Here is a 23,005-nt window from a genome sequence, read left to right as displayed (position 1 = left end):
GATAACGATTAATTATTAATAAATAATAATTCGTTATTAAACATTGTGGGCGGGACAGGTGAGTGGGGACAGGTGAGTGGGCGGGACAGGTGAGTGGGCGGGACGAGTGACGCGTGGGGGCGCGGCTGATGACGCAACGAGGAGGGCCTGTGAGGGCGGGGATTGTGTTGCGAGGGAGGGGCAGAGCCGGCGAAGGCTGACGCGTGAGGGAAACGGGCCGATCACGCAGGAGGGGGGGGGGGTCCTACGCCCGCGCATGCGCCCTTCCCTGCCCAGTCCGATGACGCGCGCTGGAGACGCAAAGGGGGGGAAAAAAATGGGGCCTGACCCCCGCATGCGCTCTTCTCCCCTCCTGGCCGATGACCTAGGGCTGGTGACGCAAAGAGGGGGGGTGGGGCCTGAACTCCGCATGCGCTCTTCCCCCTCCTGGCCGATGACGTAGGCTGGTGACGCAAAGAGGGGGTGTGGGGCCTGACCTCCGCATGCGCTCTTCCCTCTCCTGGCCGGTGAAGCGAGAGCGGAAGTGAGGAGTGGGCCGGAAGTGGCGGTGGTTGTTGGTCTGAGGCGAGCCGGTTTGAGGGCGGGTGAGGAGATGGTGATGGTGAGGAGCGGCTAACGGCGACAGCAGCGGCTTTGTGTCGGCAATGTGTAGGTAGGAGCCGGATCTCTACCCCGCACCCGGCCCGGTCTGAACCCGGAGTGACTCCCGCTGCCCGGAGCTGCCACGTCCTCTCCCTGTCGGCGGCCGCTGGCGCCATGTCCCTGACTCCCGGCCTTTACCCCGGGCACAGGAAGGGGCCGGTGCTCCGGGCGGGCCTCTGCTCCCGGCTCGGGGCCACACAATGTCTCGGGGGTAAAAATCCAGCCTGAAACTGACGGCCCTGGAGTCAGAGCCGCCCCTTCGGCGGCTGCCGATTGGCTGCTGGCACCGGCCTCCCCCCCCCCCCCCCCGATTGGCTGCCGGGCTGCCCATCGCAGCGGGAGAGTGGGGCAGATAGACAGCCCCTGGGTGGGGACAGACGGGGGCAATGGGACAGATAGACAGCCCCTGGGTGGGGACAGACGGGGGCAATGGGACAGATTGACAGCCCCTGGGTGGGGACAGACGGGGGCAATGGGACAGATAGACAGCCCCTGGGTGGGGACAGACGGGGGCAATGGGACAGATAGACAGCCCCTGGGTGGGGACAGACGGGGGCAATGGGACAGATTGACAGCCCCTGGGTGGGGACAGACCCAGGGGGAATGGGACAGATTGACAGCCCCTGGGTGGGGACAGACCCAGGGGGAATGGGACAGATTGACAGCCCCTGGGTGGGGACAGACCCAGGGGGAATGGGACAGATTGACAGCCCCTGGGTGGGGACAGACGCAGAGGGCAATGGGACAGATTGACAGCCCCTGGGTGGGGACAGACGGGGGGAATGGGACAGATTGACAGCCCCTGGATGGGGACAGACCCGGGGGGCAAATGGGACAGATGGGTGGGGCAAATTCTGTTCCCACTCTGCACACGTCAGCTGCACTAATGCTTACCAGGGAAGCGTCGGGCCCTGTTTTAAACTTCGAAATAAAGGTGTAAACACTGCTCCTTGCTGGCTTATTTTTGGCGAAGGCACTCGTGAGCTGATCTATTTCCAGTTAGAGTATCCTCTTTCTTCTGCCTTTTGGCTTTCTATCTGACTATGCAGCAGTAACAGTACGAAAAGTTACATTGATATTTTCTAGTGTTCTGTTGTCAAGAACTTCCTGGTATGGGAACTTGTTCTCAAGCACAACGTAATTCCATTGGAAAGCACCACAAAGCCACAAATGTTTGTCATGTTATAGCTTCAATTTGTTGGTGGCCTAAACCAAACTATTGGAACAAAAAATTCCAATGTACAAAATCATTTCCCGTTCACTCCCATCATATGTGGCCAGTTTCTGTCAGTTTTTTTTAATCACTGGTTTGTTGTTAAACCTCCTTTACTGTATGCGATTAAATGAACTGAAGCACAAATGTTACAGGAAGGTATAGAGTGGGAGTTCCCCAGTGGCTGATATTAGCACCATTACTGTTCTTGATATATAATAATGACCTAGACTTTTCACAGGGTACAAAATTTGGAGAGGGCTCGAGATTTCGCAGTGTTGTGGAACTGTAAGCAGGATAGTAATAAATTTCATGGGAATACAGACAGGCTTGGGGAATGGACAGGTACATGACAGGTGAACTTTAATGCAGAGTGGTGTGAAGTGAAACATTTTGGTTGGGAGATTAAAGAGAGGCAATGAAAACTAAAGGGTGCAGATCTCAAGAGGGTGCAGGAACTGAGTTTTTGGGGGGATATGTCACTAAACCATTGAAGATGGCAGGGCAGGTTGAGAAAGTAGTTAAAGGCATGCAGGATCTTGGGCTTTATAAAGGTTATAAATAGAGGTATAAAGTACAAAAGCAAGGAGGTTATGATAAACATGTAAAAACACTGGTGCGGCCTCAACTGGAGTGTCCAATTCTGGGCACCACACTTTAGAAAAGATGGAAGGTTTTTGAGAGGGTGCAGAAAAAATTTACAGGAATGGCTCCAGGGATGAGGGACTTCAGTTACATGGATGGATTGGAGAAGCTGGAACTGTTTTCCTTGGAGAAGAGAAGATTGAGAGTAGATTTGATAGAGAGCACTGGTCAGAGTAGATAGAAACTGTTCCCGTCGGCAAAAGGGTTAAGAGCCAGAGGCACACTGATGTTAAGGTTAATGGCAAAAGGAACTGGTGACATGAGGAAAAGAAATGATGCAGCAAGTGACTAAGACCTGGAATGTACTGCCTGAGTGAGTGGTGGAGGTGGATTCAATCGTTGGTTTCAAAAGGGAATTGGATAAGCGTCTGAACAGAGAGGATTTGCAGGGCTATGGGGAAAAAGCAGGGGGAGTGGGTCTAGCTGAGATTAGAATCAATAGACTGAATGACTTCCTTCTGTGCTGTAACCATTCTCTGATTCCAGATGTATTCCATTGTGTTTAATTGTGACTTTTTTGCACTCGGTGTAAGAGTTAGACACATGTTTGACTTTCATTCAGGGATTTTCCATGAATGCCCTAGAATCATCTTGTAGTTCATTCTCTGTTCATTTTACATTTTGAATGTAGCAGCAGATTGTATCTCCATCTCAGTTTTCCAAATCAGTTCCTGTAGCAACTGTTTTATATACCCAAATAAACACGCTGCTTTATTCACTAAAATAAAATGCAGCACAAATAAGAAAAGCAACTATGTGGTCTGAGGTGGGATGACTTCTCATGCTAGACTTTGATCTGTAAAAATTCTGCTGGCTGTTGGAAAGGCAAATAAATAAAGTGTGAACCATGGAAGCCCCACTGTATTTCACCTGTCACCCCATTGAAGTTGGAATTGAATTGCTGACATGACTACCCAGCAGCTTTCCTAAACATACCTTTGTTTAAGTGCGGTGAAACTGAACTTTAAGATATTTGCCATACTTGGTTTAGAGGTTTCATGTCATGCATGTGCAAGGTTGCACTTAACGCTTTATATGATGTCATTTTATGAAATAATAAAATGAAATAATGCCTCCTATTGAAGAATATATATGCCTGTTTTTAGCCCCTGTTAGTAAGGTATGATGTTAATATCCCCTACTCTTCTGTTGCTGACATAGCAATACTGAGTCGGCAACATGCGGACCCTTTAGCGAGGTTCCAGCAAGTCTTCAGTTGTGATCCAAAAGAACACTTCAACAAAGAATTGAACATTTTCCAATTTTGGAATTCCAGTCCCAGGTTTGGATGTTCTTATGTGGGATACGATTGGCAAGTTTAAGGTAAAAGCTGTTTCCTGACATTCAATCGTATCAGAGTCTATCTTACTGTAACAGGCTGGATATTTCCATTTCTCACACTTGGTATTGTTATCAGCTGTTGTTTAATACCAGCATGTGTATAGTTTTATTCTGTCTGCAGCCACAAGGAACTAACAAACTTGTGAAAATCCTTGCAGCTAGCCAGGAGGGCACATTGAACCCAGAGTTTGCCCAGGATTTTAAGTCTCGTCCATTATCTGAACTCATTAAAAAGAATGTTAAGTAAATAAGAGCATTGAGAATTGAAAAGATTCTAAATTGTCTTTTCAGTTAATCTTACTTAGCTTATTGGCTGTGGAGATTATTTTGTTTTCAGCAGGTTTCATTTTTCAGTTTGCTATAATTAGCAACAATAGCCAGTGTTTACATACAGCCTTTAATGTAATAAAACATCCCAAGGCGATTCACAGAAGTATTATAAAACAAAATTAGACATCAAGCCGCATAAGATGACAGGACTCCTAGCCAAAAACTTGGACAATGAGGCTGGTTTTAAGGCACAACTTCAAAAAGGAAAGACAGGTAGAGAGGCAGAAAGGTTTGGGAGGGAATTCTGCAACTTGGGATGTTGGCAGCTAAAGGCACAGCCATCGGAGGTGCAGCAGTGAAAACTGGGGATGCTCAAGAGACCAGAGTCAGATGAGCACAGATATCTGTGGCTTGAGGTTAGAGTTAGGGAGACATGAGGCTGGGGAGGGATTTGAAAACAAGAGTGAAATTTAAAATTAAGCCAGGGCAGGTCAGTGAGCACAGGGATGATGGGTGAACAGGACTTGGTGCGAGCAAGGACACAGGTAGGAGAGTTTTCGATGATCTCAAGTTTAAAGAGGGTAGAATATGGAAGGCTGGCCAGAAGTGTGTTGCGGATAGTCAAGTCTGGAAGTAACAAAGGAATGGATGAGGGCTTCAGCAGCAGACGAGCTGAGAGCCGGAGTGGTCAGGTGATGTTACAGAGGTGAAAATAGTTTGTCTCAGCGATGGCATGGTTATGTGGTCAGAAGCTCATCTTGGGGTCAGATATGGCAGCAAGGTTTTGTATGGTGTGGTTTAGTCTCAGGCAGTCAGCAGGAAAAAGCATGGAGTCAGTGGTTAGGGAATGGAGTTCGGGGTGGGAATCAAAGACAGCGGTTTCATCCTACCCAGTATTCGATTGGAGAACATTTCTGCTTGTCCAGTACTGGATGTCGGGCAAACAGTCTGACAATTTAGCAACAGTGGAAGAATGGAGAGAGGCAGCATGAGGTAGAGCTGGGTGGCTTATGCATACGTGTGATAACAAATGCTGTGTTTCCGGGTGACATCACAGAGGCGCTGAGATGAAAAGTAGGAAGGGGGCCAAGGATAGATCCTTGGGAGCACCAGAGGTAACAGTGAGGGAGCAAGAAGGGAAGCCATTGCAAATGATTCTGTGGCTGTGATTAGACAGATAAGGATGGAACCAGGTGGGTGCAGCCCCACCAGCTGGATGGCAGTGGAGAGGTGTTGGAGGAGAGGGGGTTGTGGTTAACAATGTCAAAAACTCATGGGTTGGGAAGGATGAGGAGGGAAAGTTTACCTTTCGATAGTGTGACAGGGACAGAACTTGGATTGGAGGGATCCAAACATGGAGCTTCAGGAAAGATGGGTGTGGATTTGGGAGATGACAGAATGTTCAAGGAATTTGGAGAGGAAAGGAAGGTTAGAGATGGGATGGTCATTTGCAAGGACGATGAGGTCAAGGACTATTTTCTTTTTGAGAGGGGTGATGATGGCAGATTCATCAAATGACACTAGAAGGAAAATAATGATCAACTGTTCTCACCTGCTTCAATAAAACATTACAGACGAAAGCATACATCACAATGAGAAAGGGTATTTAACATGTAAGACTATCATTTTCCACCCACATCCCCCTAAAGAGAGAAAACTGTCGACAATATGAGCTAACATGGGAGCCAGGAAGGGACATTGTGTGGTCAGCAATAGGGTTAGGGTTGAGGGAGCAACAGGTGGGTCTCGTGGACAAGGTAAGCATGAAGAGGGCATGAGGGATAACAATGAAACTAAAGATGAATCAGGGCTAGGGCAGGTGGGATCTTTCGAGGAAGTTTGGCCTGGTGAGCTGGTGGAAAGGAGGGAAGCAGAAGAGGCAGCTGATCAGATTGTCTCAATCTTGGTGACAAATGCTCATGAGTTCCTCACACCTGTTGGTGAGGGTGGAGAGGACAGGAGAAGGGTTTAAAAGACAGTTTGCAGTGGAGAAGAGAAGTTGGGGGTTATCTTTGCATTTAACAGACATCCAATAGTCCTTTCTGTGGCATAGCTATATCTGTAAATAAATGGATAAACCAGTTGTCTGCCGTATCCTTTCAAATCTATGTCCCTTGTATTTAAAGAAATGCAAATGAGGGCATTACTGAGAGAAAGGCCAGGGTGAGGGAGTGTAATAGTTTTACTGGGGATGAGGGGCATTGAAGGTGGAGGTGAGGGTGTGGTTGAGCAAATCAGCTGCAAAAATGTCGTGGCAAACGAGGACCAGATGCTAGACTGTTGGCATTTGGAAAGTACAGTTGTAAGTGAATTGGGTAATCGCCTTTTCTGGGGTGAACACAGGAGGAGACAGTGCTGGGGGTGTGGAAGGGGGATGTGGGTGGAAAGTGATAGTCTTACATGTTAAATACCCTTTCTCATTGTAATGTATGCTTTCGTCTGTAATGTTTTATTGAAGCAGGTGAGAAAACAGTTGATCATTATTTTCCTTCTAGTGTCACTTGAATATGTGTCACAGCTGCAGGGTATAGATGAATGAAGCACAGCTGCTTGAGGATTTGTTGTTTATATTGAGTAGACAACTGTAAAAATATTGAAACTGTGACATTGTGAAGATTAATATACTTTAGTTTGAAAAACCTTAATCAATGACATATTTGAATTAAATATTTTGTTCTCTTTAACTACTGTTGTGTTAATACAGGTAGTGGCTCAAATGTGGCTATCTGAAAACCATGTTTTTTATAAGCTGCTATGCATGAATTTAATTCTTAAATGAGTAAAATACCTTACCAGCTTGTTCGACCAGATGCTTCATTGGCGCAGGCTAGTTATCAGCTTTGCTGCTGGTCTTCTCTCACATTCCGAGTGGTCTGACCGACCCTTAACCTCACCCGACCCAGCTGTACCCGATCAGCCTGACCTGGCTCAAACCCCATAATCCAACCCATCAGCATGATTCCCAAACTCCTCAACAAACCCGTCTATCAAAAAACATGAAGGATTGGTCTCGACGCATCTGCCTGCCAACAAGAGGAAGTGGATTTGTTTCTGCTGTCTGCAAATCATAAGTTCTCCACTTCATACTGACTGTTTTGGGGTCAAGGAGCTTCAGTTCACCAATCTACAGCTTTAAAAGATTCTGACATTTAGCTTACTCAAAACCAGCTTCACGTTCCATAAAGGAACATGCTGAAAAACAAAATGCTTCCAGGTATCTTCCATAAAACCAGGATACCACTAGGAGTTTCTCTCTGCCATCCTACCAAAGGTAGGTTATGGTAAAATTAGCAACAAGAAGCCACAGCAAACTCAGTCAGTCTGTGATCTGGTAGCACCTGAACACAGGCAAAGCCGCTGGCACCCAACCCGGCCAAACTGCCCAATCCGAAAACCGACATGGACTCGGTCCGGAGGTTTCTGTGTTTTGAGACACTCTACCTGTTGTGGTAAGTTAATAAGATATTTGAGAAGTGATTATGTAGATCCTAAACCGTATCTTCAATAAAGCATGACCAACTAAGACTTGTACCCTGAATTTGCACATTTACATGAGGACCCATTATTATAGAATTTTTCTCCCATAGATGCATTATATTTGGTGGTTTGCTTTTAGCTGTCACAATACAGTTAGCAGAGCATGTGAATACTATGAAAAGGAGGTAGTCTTATTTATTTATCTTTGATTGAAGCAAGAGCTTGTATTTATATAATGCCTTTCATGGCCTCAGGAGATCTCCAAGTGCTTTATAGACAGCAAAGTGCGTTTGAAATGTAGACACTATTATTAGGAAAGACGGCAGCTAATTTGCTTAAAGTTGCTCAAACAGCAGTGAGTTGAGGATAAATATTGGCCAAGACACTCAAAGCTCCCCGCTCATCTTCAATTAGTTGCATGTGATCTTTCATATTCACCTGAGAGGACAGATGGGATCTCAGTTTAATATTTCATCTAAAAGCAGCTGAAAAATCTAGCACTCCCTTACTGCTGCACCGAGGTATCTGACTAGATTACGTGAAAATGCCTCTAGAGTGAGCTTTGACTTTCTGATTCCAATGAGAATGCTACCACAGAGCCAAGACCAACACTTTGTAAATTCACTTTTGCCTTGTTTCTAACCAAAGGGATTAATGGATGAAGATGTAAATATAGATTTTGTTTAAGGACGGTAAACTGATAATTCTTGATTTGTCTACATACTATTTTCCATTTTACAGAATGAACAGATTAAAATTAACCAATTTAGCAGAATGAAACTTGGACACCAAGCGTAAAATTACAAAGAGAGATTACATAAGTAAAGAAGTTGTATTTCCTGGGATTTAGAAAAGTAAGGGATGGTTTGATCAAAGTTTTCAAGATATTAAGGGGTAGAGATAGGGTAGATAGAAACTCTCTAGAGAGGGCTTTAAACTAAATAGAGAGGGAAGGGTTCTGGAGAGGGGATATGTAGGCTTACAAAGCAAAAGGATATGGCAGCATTGCAGGGCAGCTATTTAGGTATTGATACCCAGAGTGTGACAGGAAGGTACAGAGTGTACGAGCATTAAAAAAAAATAGCAAATAGGGTCAAAGGGGGGGAAAATATGGTAAAAAGGCAAAATTAATGGCTCTTTACTTAAATGCACATAGTATTCAGAACAAAATGAATTAACAGCACAAATAGAGGTTTATGGGTATGATCTTATAACCATTATGGAGACATGGTTACAAGGAGATCAAAGCTAGGAACAAAATATTCAGGGGTATGTGCAAGGATAGGCAGGAAGGAAAGGGTGATGGGGTAGCTTCGTTAGTACGAGATGGAATAAGTGCGATAGCAATAAATGATTTTGGATCAGAGGATGTAGAATCAATATGAATGGAGGTAAGAAATAACAAGGGGAAGATGACACTGGTAAGAGTTCTATAAGCCCCCCCTAACAGTAGCTATACTGTAGGATAGAAAATAAATCAGGATATAATGAGGGCATGTAAAAAAAAGGCAGTACAATAAGCATTGGTGATTTTAAACTTCATGTGATTGGGAAAATCAAATTGGCAGGGGTAGCCACGAGCAAGAATTTTCATAGTGTATTCAGGACAGCTTCCTAGAACAATATGTTGTGGAACCAACCAGGGAATCAGGCTTACCTTGGATCTGGTAATGTGTAATGAGGCAGGTTTAATAAATGACCTGAGTAAAAAGTACCCTAGGAAACAGTGGCCATAACATGGTAGGATTTAGCAATTAGTTTGAGTGTGAGAAACTTGGGTTGGAAACAACTGTGTTAAACTTAAATAAGGGCATTTGCAAAGGAATGAAGGCAGTGTTGGTTGGAGTGGACTGGGAAAGGAGTTTAGCAGAAAAGACAGTTCAACAATGGCAGACATTTAAAATAGTTCTTGACTCACAACAAAGATATATCCCAGCGATGAAGGAGGATTCTAGGAAGGGGATAGACCAACCATGGTTAACCAAGGAAGTTAAGGATAGTATCAAGTTGAAAGAAAAAGTAAACAATGTGTCAAAGATTAGTGGTAAACCAGAGGATTAGGAAAGTTTCAAAAGCCAACAAAAGATGACCAAAAAATAATAACGAGGGAGGAAATAAACTTTGAGGGTAAATTAGCAAGTAATATAAAAATGGACAGTAAGAGCTGCTTTAAATATATAAAAAGGAAGAGAGAATCCAAAGTGAACATAGACCCCTTAAAGAATGAGGTTGGGAAAATAATAATGGGGAACCAGGAAATGACAGGGGAGTGGAATAAATACTTTGCATCAGTCTTCATGGCAGAAGACACAAATAGCATACCAAAAATACTAAATAATCAAGGGGTGAAAGTGGAGGAGGAAATAAAATCAATAACTATCACTAGAGAAAAAGTACTAGGGAATCATGGGGCTAAAGGACAGTAATTCCCCTGGACCTGATGGGTTGCATCCTAGGATATTAAAGGAAGTAGCTACAGAGATAGTGGATGCCCTGGTAGTAATCTTCCAAGAATCCTTAGATTCTGGAAAAGTTCCACTAGATTGGAAAACTGGCAATATAACGCCCATATTCAAAAAGGGATGGAGACAAAAAACAGATAACTATAGGCCAGTTAGTTTAACATCCATCATTGGGAAAATGTTAGAGTCTATTATAAAGGATGTAATAGCAGAGCATTTAGAAATGCATAATGTAATCAAGCAGAGTCAGCATGGCTTCATGAAGGGGAAATCATGCCTGACAAATTTATTAGAATTCTTTGAGGAGGTAACAAGCAGGATAGATAAAAAGGACCAGCAGACGTAACATATTTGGATTTCCAAAAGGTGTTTGATAAGGTACTTAATAAGAGCCTATGGTGTTGTGGGTAGTATATTAGCATGCATAGAGGATTGGCTAACTAATAGACAGAGATTTGGGGTAAGGGGGACATTTTTTGGGATGGCAGCCTATAACTAGCAGAGTGTCACAGGGATCAGTGCTGGGGCCACAATTATTTACAATATATATTAATGACTTGGATGAGGGAAGTGAATGTACTATCGCCAAGTTTTCAGATGACGTAAAAATAGGTGGGAAGACAAGTGGTGAGGATGACACAAGGAGCTTACAGAGGGATATAGACAGGTTAAGTGAGTGGGCAAAAATTTGGCAGATGGAATATAGTGTGGGAAAATGTGAGGTTATGCACTTGGCAGGAAGAATAGAGGAGCTGAATATTATTTAAATAGAGAAAGGCTGCAGAAAGCTGCAACACAGAGGGATTTGGGGATCCTCGTGCATGAATCCCAAAAAGCTAGCATACATGTTCAGGTAATAGGGAAGGAAAATAGAATGTTGGCCTTTATTTCAAAGGGAATGGGAGTATGGAAATAGGGAAGTCTTGCTAAAACTATACAAGGTACTAGTTAGACCACATCTAGAATACTGTGAACAGTTTTGTCCCCCTTATCTAAGGAAAGATATACTGGCATTGGATGCAGTCCAGAGAAGGTTCACTAAGTTGATCCTGGGTATAGAGGGATTTTCTGAGGAGAGGTTGTGTAGGTTGGGCCTGTACTCATTGGAATTTAGAACAATGAGAGGTGACCTTATTGAAACGTATGATCCTTAGGGGGCTTGGCAGGGTGGATGCTGAAAGGTTTCCCCTTGTGGGAGAGTCTAGGACCAGAGGGCATAATCTCAGAGTAAGGGGGTGCCTATTTAAGACAGAGATGAGGAATTTCTTCTGAGGATGGTGAATCTGTGGAATTCTTTACCACAGAGGGCTGTAGAGGCTGGGCCATTAAGTATATTCAAGGCTGAGACAGATTTTTAATCAGTAAGGGAATCGAGGGTTATGGGGAAAAGGCATGAAAGTGGAATTGAGGATTATCAGATCAGCCATGATCTCATTGAATGGCGGAGCAGACTCGAAGGGCAAATGGCCTACTTTTGCTCCTACATCTTATGCTCTCTCTCGTGGGGAGTCTAGTACAAGGAGGCACGAAATAAAAATTAGAGCCAGACCTTTTAGGAGTTAAGTTAGAAAATACGTGTGTGCACGTGCACACAGGTAGAAGTTTGGAACTCTGCTCTAAATGGCAATTGATGTTTGGTCAGCTGCTAATTTTAAGTCCAAAATTGATAGATTTTTGTTAACCGAAGGTATTAAAGGGCTATGGGAAATCAACCGTGATCTCATTGAGTGGTGTGATTGTTTGACCTATTTATGTCCTTATGACAGTCATTTCATATATATATTGGCACTAACTTTTAGCAATCCTTCGGTTCTTAGTGAGCAAAAACCTAAAGCACATTCTCCTGTTTTAAATGACTGAATATAAGGCTTCAGTGGTGTTCAGTGTTAAAACTTTACATATGAAGAATTTATTTTATTATTATTGAAATAGTTTATAATATAGCTTGCAGTATTGTACTTTTTATAGAATCGCGAATGATACTTAACCAAAGGATTCCATATAGCCCACCCAGCCTGATGGCTCTATGGTTGAGCTATTCAATTAATCCCATTCTCCTCCTTTCTCAGTCTTGTAATTTTGCTTCTCTTCAAGTATTTTATCCAATTCTCTTTTAAATGTTCCAATTGAATCTGCTTCCAACATCCTTTCAGGCAGACCATTAATGAGACCCTGAAAAAAAAGACTAAAATATCAAAGTTTTTATCTTCATTTATTTATTCATTCATGTTATGGGAGTGTTACTGTGTTGAATGTACTCCTACAGTGCTGTTAAGTAGGGAGTTCCAGGGTTTTGACTCAACAATAATGAAGGAGTGGCGACGTATTTCCAAGTCAGGATGATGTGTGACTTGGAAGGGAAGCTGGAGGTGATGGTATTCCCACGCACTTTCTTTACAGTGCACCAGGGCAGAGAGTGAATGTTTAAGGTGGTGGATGGGATACTGATCAAGTGGGCTACTTTGTCCTGGACAATGTTGAACTTCTCGAGTTGTTCTAGGCAAGTGAAGATTGTTCCATCACTCTCCTGAGTTTGCCCTGTAGATAGTGGAAATGAGTTGGGGAGTCAGGAGGTGAGTTACTCGTCAACTTCAACCTCTGACCTGCTTTTGTAGTCACAATATTTGTGAGGCTCGTCTGGTTAAGTTTTTGATCAATGGTGACCCCGGGACCATGAAAAGAACTAATGAAAACCATTTATGCCAGAAAAGCAAAATACTGCGGATGTTGGAAATCGGAAATAAAAAACAGAAAATGCTAGAAACATTCAGCAGGTCTGACAGCATCTGTGGAGGGAGAAACAGAGTTAAAGATTTAGGTCAATGAAATTTCATCAGAACTGGGAAAAGTTTAGAAATGTAACAGTACATCTCTGACTTTCCCAAGTTTTTCTGAAAGGCCATTGACCTGAAACGTTAACCATTATGCCAATATTGTTAGCTTGGAATGAAAGCTGTGGTTCTTTTGGATCCAGCAATGAAAAAATCATCTTTATGATTTAATAGGTAATTACAATGAACTAGACATTTAATCTTATAGGGTTTTGTTAAAATGGATATACTAACTGTGAATTAGGGCAATAAGCATTATGCCTGGACGAGCTTTAACCTGTTAGTTTAATTATAGTTTTTGATCAAGATTTTTGATATAACTGTTAAATTGGCTGCAGTAGGTTGAGGGTATATAGTTTCAAATTGGTTATGATTGTATTTACATTAAACGCAGATTACAAATTGAGCAAGTCACTTGAATTGTTCAATTTATTGCAGTTGAGGATTAGAGCTCTAAGATAAGGCAGGTGGATAGCAATAGAGCATGTTCTAATTACAATTTCTGTTAAACTGATAGAAAGAGTTTGTTGTATAGAGTGAAACCAGACAAATAGTGTGAGCGCAAACCTGAGGTTGCATTACATTCGAATGATGTTGATATACTGCAGTTTGATGAAAGCGGATTTGAGAAGAATGTTGCACAGCTTGGGAAATTGGTGCCATGGATTCACTTAACAAGATCATGCTGAAGAAAGAAGATGGAGCATCACAGATTTCCTGCCTTGGCATGAATCCAGATGGCCAAATGATGTGTACTTTCCTCTACCAGACATAGAATGTTGACATCAGTGGGACCCAGGGCATCTCATCACCTGACTTTCCTTCTAATTAACCCTTTATCCACCACAGCACTGAAGCCCTCAAGTAAATATATCAACAAAATTATGTACAGATGTTGAAATATATGAAGCTTGAAAACACAAACTCTTGTTAGTATATAGTAATTCTGAATGCACTTTCCCATGTGCTGCATTTCCCCTTTTTTAGTATCTTTTTCTTTTAGTGGGGGTGGCGATGGCACAGCTATGGAACATAGAAGTTAAAAAGAGTAACATTATACTAGTGCTAAAAGTTATAAAAACAGAAATAATGGCATGGGTGTTCCCCTTCTCTGACCCCAATTTTCAGCCCATTCCCTTTAATGAAAGGCACGTTACTGGCTGGTGAGCATAAAACCAAATGCCATGGCCAGTGTCCTTCAGTGCCGCTTTGCCAGCACATATAATTTTACATCTTTCAGTTTATGATGCAATCTGTTTTTATACCATAGCATATTCTTAGCATAAGCAGTTGCTTCTGTTTGTAATTTTAATAGCGTGAAACATTTGGTCAGCTACCACTCATCAGAACCCTTTCCTGTTGATTTAATGATAAATTGGTGTTATACAATAGTTTAGATGTGGTTTTAAGTTTTAGTTGAGCAGCTGTTTTAGTTTTTTTTTCTTGAAGAATGCATGCAAATACTTAACTTATGCAAAAGTCTTTGGTTCTTTCAACGAGATGCAACATAGAATACTTGATTTAAAACCTAGAGATGTTTCTGCATTGTATAATTCAAGAAACCTATTTGTAAATGATTGTGAATGATGCTGTATTAGATGAGTATTGATAAGGTTTTATGTAGAGTTGTAAAACTGGGGTAGTGAGATTCCAAATACAGTACCAGTGACTGGAAATGCTGCTGTGTGGGGAACTGCCATTGAAAATCAGTTGCCCTTTTGTCATTTAATTGATGTGGCATGAAAATTATAAATTAAACAGTTGCAGGACAGTGCAGCTTCTCCTGATTTACCATAGCAGCTTTAAAGTGTGGCTTTCACTATTGTATAATTCACATTAATCCGTGATACTGCAAAAACAAGGTATCTTAGTGAGGATGGGTTTGATGGGTGACTGGACTTACTTGGGGGAAGGTTATGAGTAGTTGAGTCTTGATCAAGCTGGACTTTAAGGAAGATGGGATATTGCATAGCAGACCTTTGCAATATTTTTCACTATTTGAGTATCAATTTGAACTCTAATCTGAAGTATAATTCCAAATATTGAGCATGACACCAAATTGGGTGGTTTAGTTAATGCGGAGACAGACTGTGACAATATACAGAAACACTTGCAAAATGGCATGTAATTGGCAAATGAAATTCACTGTAGATAAATGAGGTGGGAAGAATAAGGAGGTTACATATTCCTGGGAAAGTATATGCAGTGCCTACATTTGGTACATGAGCATAGGGATCTATGCGTACATATACTCAAATCAATAAAGATATTGATGCAAAACAAAAATAAAAATACCTGGAAAAATTCAGGTCTGGCAGCATCTGCGGAGAGGAACACAGTTAACGTTTCGAATCCGTACGACTCTTCAACAGAACTAAGTGAAAATAGAAAAGAGGTGAAATATAAGCTGGTTTAAGAGGGGGGTGGTGGTGGTAGAGCTGGATAAATGACCAGTGATAGGTGGAGATAACCAAAAGATGTCATAGACAAAAGGACAAAGAGGTGTTGAAGGTGGTGATATTATCTAAGGAATGTGCTAATTAAGGGTTGAAAGCAGGATAAGCAAGGTACAGATTGGCCTAGTGGGGGTGGGGTGAAGGAATCAAAATAAGCTAAAAGGTAAAGATAAAACAATGGATGGAAATACATTTAAAAATAATGAAAATAGGTGGGAAAAGAAAAATTTATATAAATTATTGGGGGGGGGAAAAGGGTGGTGGGGGGGTGGGATCAGAAAGTGGGTGGGGATGGAGGAGAGAGTTCATGATCTAAAATTGTTGAACTCAATATTCAGTCCGGAAGGCTGTAAAGTGCCTAGTCGGAAGATGAGGTGCTGTTCCTCCAGTTTGCGTTGAGCTTCACTGGAACAATGCAGCAGGCCAAGGATGGACATGTGGGCACGAGAGCAGGGTGGAGTGTTGAAATGGCAAGCGACAGGGAGGTCTGGGTCATGCTTGCGGACAGACCGAAGGTGTTCTGCAAAGCGGTCACCCAGTCTGCATTTGGTCTCTCCAATGTAGAGGAAACCGCATTGGGAGCAACGAATGCAGTAGATTAAATTGAGGGAAGTGCAAGTGAAACGCTGCTTCACTTGAAAGGAGTGTTTGGGCCCTTGGACGGTGAGGAGAGGGGAAGCAAAGGGCACCTCCCACGGCACCTTCCCACGCAACCGCAGAAGGTGCAACACCTGGTATTTTAGTGAGTTGGGGTGGGGGTGGAGGGGTGGCATTCTGAATGTAAGTAGTCATGGTGATTGATACACTATAGGTTTAAAGCTAGCTTTGGGTCAAACAGCGCGCCAAGAGTTCACATGATTTACTTCAGATTTTGCCTGTGGCCAGAAGAACAGGATCAGCAGTAAGGGGACTAGGTGTTTGGTTGGAGGAAATTTTGGCTCTTCCACATTTCGGATGTCACAGAGGTAGTCTTGTGCCAGTGAGGCTAAGAGAAATAGGAGTGAAGAGCTGGAAATTGTCAGCTTGCATATAGTAGCTGACCCCATGCCCAAATTGCAGCATATAGAGGAGGAGAAGGAGGTTAAGATAATCCAGGAAGACTGGGATAAAACCAGTTGATTCTATGGGGGACATGAAGAGATGTTATTGCTGTACTAAATGGTTGTTATAGAAGGCGACAGCGGTTGCATTGTTCAGTGCTTATTAAACAGTTACTTTCATAAGCTGAATTATAAGTTGCATTACTGAAATCAACTTTCTTGTGATATTGGACTACATGATGTGCCTAGTGTATCAAGTTTTGGATTAGGATAATTTATGGCATTTGGTTTATTTTTTGGTTAAACCACTAGTGTCGGCTTGATAATATTCTCACTTCTGCAATATTTGTGGTTTCAAGCTCCACTCCAGAACTTTGGTATTCTTTGACATCACAAAAATGGGTTATCAGGGCACTATCACATTGCTGTTTCTGGGAGCTTGCTGTGCACAAATTGGCTATCACATTGTCTGCATGACAACAGACTATACTTCAAAAGTACTTCATTGGCTATAAGGAGCTCGGAGGTTGTGAAAGATGCCATATAAATGAGTTTTTACTTGCAAATCTTTCTAATCTTTCTCACTTTGTGAATGAGGTCCTATATTAGCAACTTGGAGCAATATGTTCACCTATATTGATGGGCACTTGGGGAATGGAGTTGACAGATTGAAATTTGGTCAGGATTTGTCATTAAAGCTGGGGCACCAAGATATAAAGTAGGAATATGGAACAGTAACTATTGAAATTTATTAAGGAAACTGTTACTCCAATCAAAAATGAAGAATTCTCACACTCCCAAAGGGACCACGGGGGAACACCCTTTCTTCGGTCCTTCTGGACAGTACTTAGTTTTTGGTGCTGTGAAAAGGCTCCTCTTGTATCTAAAACACCAGTATACCACATTAACAGACTTACTTATCCAAGCTCTGTGACTTGATTTTTATTTTGTAACCTTTTGAAGAGCAGTTGAACTTGCAAAGGAACGTCTAGCTGCATTTTGAGAGTCTGATCATTTCCAATTGACTGTTGTGTAGTAACCTGAGATTTCATTTAGTTCCCTATCTTATTTCAGCATATACAAACTGCTTTGTCTTTGTTTCATGATCCAATGTAAGGCGTTGGCTAATTTTGTTTTTTTTTTGGCCATTCTACTTGAAATGTGTTGCTGCATAAATGGTGTTCCAAAATGCTACTGGTTTGAAACCAATAGTTAATACAGGATTTTTTTTCTTTTGTGTAATTTCCAAGTTAACTTGTGCATTTAGAAAACAAAACTAGATTCTTGCATTGTATTCCTTCAAAGCTAGCTTGATCCAGTTTGATGCTGGGATCTTGTGTGGCTGCCTGGGTTCAAACACCTTTAAGTAGAACTTTTTTTTCAGGGGTGGAGGGGGGGTGGGTGGTGGTGGAAATGTGACCATTTTCAAAAAAATAGTCATTTAAGTTCCACTTTTAAAAATTGAAAAGTGTATTTTTTAAAATATCTGCCAGTAGAATCTAACCCACTTCACAATGAGTGTTAATTTCAGGTTTGATCAGTGCGAGTACTTTGGATAATGGCAGTGGGTTGCAGAGGAATGTTTAGTATCTGTCACTGTTCCTAACAATCATTCTGATTGCTTGCAATTTTAGATTAAAGACAAGTTCCTTGAGCCAGTTCTGAAAGTTTATCTAGTGATTAAGTGAGCCATATATACCAGGAAAGGCCCAAATTACATCTAAGTTGAGTTAGGTTAGTATGACCAGGGCAATGGGAAAAGAATTACAATTAGTCAACATACCCCTTGATTTAAGGGAGAAAAAAAATCAAGCAAGGTTCTCGTGACAGAACATTGTCTGCTATCTCGTGCTGGAGTGAGTGTGTAGACTTTGGGTGAAGAGAGGATGTGTTCATGAAAGCCTGGTGTTAAAATGAAGAATAAATAGACCTTTTAAAAATCTATTAATGCATGGCAAGCAGTGTTCAAGCAGAGTAAATGACCGAAGAGGATATAAGTTCAATTTGTCTATTACATGGAGTATCTCTGCAAAGACAGTTGAAATTTTATTTGAAATTTGAAGTGTTTTAGCAAGAGCCAAGTTTCAGTGCACTGAAGGTGGATACAACATTGCTCTGTCTATTTACATTGAACAAAGAGGTCCATAGGTTTTACTTCCTGAATCATGAGAATAAAATCTTTCCTTGAGTTTGCTTTATTGTTAGCTTGTCTGGTCAATGCACCACCTGTGAGCAGTTGTGTTTTTAATCTTTGCACTAGCAGCTACTACAAGCTGATATTGATAATGATGTCCTAATGCCCTTTCCAGGTCCATTCCATCATGGATAGTGAGGAAAGCCCAGAACCAGCAACTGCGGAAGAAAAAGTTGTATATTGGAAAGAACTGGCTCTGAAATATAAGAAAAGGTTTGTACTGCTTGCATGTATTAGATTTCATCTAATTTTATACCTGTCTTGATTGTTGCACTGTGAATGATTCTTCTTGGCTGGCTTGTATTTTCTCAAGTGTACAGTAGGTAAGCTATGGTAAACTGTGGGGCAAAGTTGGCTATTTTCTGGACTCTCTGAACTGGACTGGATGTCTCTTCCAGTACTTTAGTGGCAATTACTGAGGAAAAAAGTTGAAGAACTTTATTTTATGGATTCTATGGGCCAAAAGACTTCATCTCTTTGTTAAAGAATTATGTGGAGGCACAGATAAGGTAGTCCATTTTACTGCATTAGTATTAAATAGCCTCTGGGCTAATCGTGCCACCAGTGTGCTTTTGGAAAAGGAAATTTGTTGACTTTGGTGTTTTCTTTTAGTATCTAGATACTTCTCTGGCGATCATTTCAATGTTCTGGAAATGATTGCCTCTCGCACTGTTACTTCACATTCACCACTAACAGTTGATATTGAATCAGGCAAGAAATGTGTTTGCATATGCTTGTCTATGTGTGTACCTATTTGAGTGTAAATGCGTCTGTTCAGGTAAATGTGTCTGGCTTAGTGTATCTGCGTGTGGAGATACTTGTGAGGCTTAAATGGTTGTTGGCATGCTTTGGTGTGCATGTGCATTCCTATGCATGTATTGGGTTTATGATATTCCTAAAGTCTCCATATCCCAGGGAAGGGAAAATAAATATCAAAATGTAGTATAATTGACAGGTTTCTAATTTTCCTGTCTGCAGTGGTCCATTGTTAAACCACATTTACAGCAGACATCAGATTTGAGCCTTGTCTGTGCAGTTTGCTTGGCTATGTGGAAAGCAGCAGATTTGGGGATGGTTGAAATCTGGTTGGCTGGTGTAAGAAGCGTGACACGGTTTGACCTAAGAGTGAAAACTAGATAACGATCAAGGTTGAAGGAAAAGAGTTGGGAAACCCATTGGCAGATTTGGAGTCACACGTTTAATTAAAGAGCAGGCATGTGTTTGAAGTTGGTATATTCACAAGAAAAATGGCAAAAAGGTGTTTATTTGTAGTATCTATGCTGAAATTGCTGACTGGAAGAGTTGAAGCCTGCAGAATAAGTAGATAGAATGAGCAGCAAAGACTGAAGTGTAGCGTTTAGTTTAAGTTAGTGGTGTACAGTCACTTGCCAGCATGTTTCATCAGGTGTATCACTGCCCGTGACATCTGAAGGTGAAAGTTGAATTTTTGTATATGGTTTACTCTGTATTTGGCGTCCCTTAATGGGACAGATATACAAATTATGTAGGAGTCTTGATTCTGCTGTATGATTTGTTGTGAAACTGGTGATATATGTGGAGTTTAAATATGCATGAAAACATTTATTTTTGCCTTCATGGTGAAATTTACTTGGAGGAATGTTTTTTACACTGCCTTGAGGACCATATTAAGTTGTGTGGATATGGCATGTTCAGTGCATTTTTACTATTTCTGTTGCAAGCCTGCTGTTGAATTTGTATGGACTCTCGTGAATACTTCTTTCTGCTTATTGGGACTGTATCACATCCAGAATTTATTGTTCTGTCTTCATGAGTTTTAAAACTTCAGTTAGCAAATGTAACGATTTTAATTTTCATTAATATAAACAAACTGAATTGTGATTGTTGAACAGTAATTTAAAAACAGATCCTGAAAGCCAATGGTAAATAAAGCAATGTAACTTACTCAGTTGACTAGGTGGAGCAGCCTTTATAATAGGCTATTTTTTGAAGGCTGTATTTCAATTAGACAGTCGTGCCTGTTTAGCTGCAACTCACTTAATTGCAATCCTTTTTTTTTGAAGTAACCAATTCCAAAGTTCTATTTTCTTCCTATACTTCTAATTATGAAAAAATAATTTTATTGGAATTCCTGCTTGTGTGGCAAGTAGATATCCCACTTTAACCAAAACTGTCACTGTTGAGCCTGAGGATTCCATCTTTTAATCTGATTGTGCTCTGTAGTCAGTATGGCTTAAGTACCAGTTTGACTTTGTTTTCCACTTGATAATGTTGTGTGGGTGAGAGAGGTAATAAGATGTTATGTTATACTGCTTTTTTTTCCCCTCGCTGTAAGATACGCTATGAAATTTAGGCAAATAGATGCTGCTATACACGAGACCTGCTTTAATTTTTGCTCCTTCCCACTTTTTAGAAATTCCTGATTGATTGCAATTTGTGAAGTTATCCCAACTGGTTGCAGTTAAGTGGGTTCTATAGTACTTTCAGTCGCTTAGTACAGAACCTGAGTATTGCTGAAAAGAGAGATACCTTGCATTCATTAAGACAACTGCACGAATGTCAAATTTCAAACTAACACAATTTATGCTACAGGGGGAAGGGTGCTGGCTGGTTGGTGCTCTGACTCTGGCTGAGGAGTTGCCATGGAGAAAACAATGGGGAACCTTCAGCTCTCCAAGCTTCCCTGGTAATCTTAAAAAGGCACAAGGCTTGAACATATATATTCCTTTTCTTTGCAGAGAAGGCGTCCCTGTGTATGAATGCATATCATTTCTACAAGCATAAATGAGCCATGTTACAAGCTTGACTGATTATCTTGAACTGGATGTTATTGTAGCTATTGGCACAATGAGGATTGTTCAGCAAGTGTTGTCGCATCTAACAGTAGGCGTTTTGTTTTGGGTTTTGCAAACACCGGCTGGTTGAGTACGGTCTATACTCCGCCTATTATGAACAACTGAAGAAACATGCTGTTTGATTCGACCAATCGCTGAACATTTTGCCTACTTTACCTGGCATCGCACAGGCACTGAAATTCATACAGGAAGTTGCTGAATAATGTGGTAAACAGAGCATCTTTTTGGACTGAAGGAAACATCCTGTTAGTGGAAAATATCACTTGAGTAGCTGTGTGAACTGGCTTACTTAACCTGTTCTTCAAATTTTAAGATACTTTCCTTTCCAGGGTAATTTGGGGTACACTGGGCACTTTTTCAGGTTCTTTGGCCCATTTGGAGTTTGCATGATAAACAGCAAACAGTGATCTGATCAGGATGGCCACTGTCCCACAGTTTAGCCAATGATGTGCTCTATTTCTGCATAAGCTTGCAAGGTGAACAAATGGCTAGGACCTATTTACAAGGTCATTCTTACAGGGCACGGAGCGAAACCTTACAGGGCACGGAGCGAAACCTTACAGGGCACGGAGCGAAACCTTACAGGGCACGGAGCGAAACCTTACAGGGCACGGAGCGAAACCTTACAGGGCACGGAGCGAAACCTTACAGGGCACGGAGCGAAACCTTACAGGGCACGGAGCGAAACCTTACAGGGCACGGAGCGAAACCTTACAGGGCACGGAGCGAAACCTTACAGGGCACGGAGCGAAACCTTACAGGGCACGGAGCGAAACCTTACAGGGCACGGAGCGAAACCTTACAGGGCACGGAGCGAAACCTTACAGGGCACGGAGCGAAACCTTACAGGGCACGGAGCGAAACTGAACTGGACTAGCCATATAAAAACTATAGCTCCAAGAACAGGTCAGAGGCTAGGAATCCTGCAGCAAGTAACTCACCTCCTGACTCCCCAAAGCCTATCCACCATCTACAAGACACAAGTCAGGAGTGTAATGGAATACTCCCTACTTGCCTGGATGAGTGCAGCTCCAATGACACTCTGGAAGCTTGACACCATCCAGGACAAAACAGCCCACTTGTTTGGCACCCCATTCACAAACATTAACTCCCTCCACCACCGTTGCACAGTGGCAGCAGTGTGTACCATCTGCAAGATGTACTGCAGCAATTCACCAAGCCTCCTTAGACAGCACCTTCCAAACCCATGACCACTAACATATAGAAGGACAAGAGCTGCAGAGATGTAGGAACACCACCACCTGGATGTTCCCCTCCAAGCCATTCACTATCCTGACTTGGAACTATATCACCATTTCTTCACTGTCGCTAGGTTAAAATCCTAGAACTCCCTCCCTAACCATATACTGTAGGTGTACCTACACCACACATACCGCAGCAGTTCAAGAAGGCAGCTCACCACTTAAAGGCAATTAGGGATGGGCAATAAATGCTGGCCTAGCCAGCAATGCCCACACCCCATAAATTAATTTTTAAAATGCTCTGCCTACCACACAACTGAGCAGCATTATGTATGAATTCCAGTGCTGTTGTGATGCGAGGTGTGTAGGCTATACGTCCCAGCAATTGGCTGACTGAA

At 42.1% G+C, this 23,005-nt stretch overlaps 1 protein-coding gene across 3 annotated transcripts in view; it reads left to right on the top strand.

Annotated features, from left to right (window-relative positions):
- Positions 1 to 521: 521 nt before the first annotated feature.
- The window catches only part of LOC144699603 (nuclear distribution protein nudE-like 1), a 57,543-nt gene continuing 35,059 nt past the window's right edge, over positions 522 to 23,005 (top strand). The window contains exons 1-2 of one of the 3 annotated variants that reach the window (XM_078570657.1): positions 522 to 652; positions 18,687 to 18,784. In XM_078570657.1, coding sequence (XP_078426783.1) covers positions 18,699 to 18,784 — 86 coding nt within the window. In that variant the 5' untranslated portion in view covers positions 522 to 652; positions 18,687 to 18,698. The remainder of the gene's footprint in view (positions 653 to 18,686; positions 18,785 to 23,005) is intronic. The other 2 variants (XM_078570659.1, XM_078570660.1) reach the window with 2 other exon arrangements.

This window comes from Cetorhinus maximus, chromosome 24 (genome assembly GCF_964194155.1).
Source record: "Cetorhinus maximus chromosome 24, sCetMax3.hap1.1, whole genome shotgun sequence".
NCBI lineage: Eukaryota > Metazoa > Chordata > Chondrichthyes > Lamniformes > Cetorhinidae > Cetorhinus > Cetorhinus maximus.
This window is presented reverse-complemented; position numbering and strand designations above follow the sequence as displayed.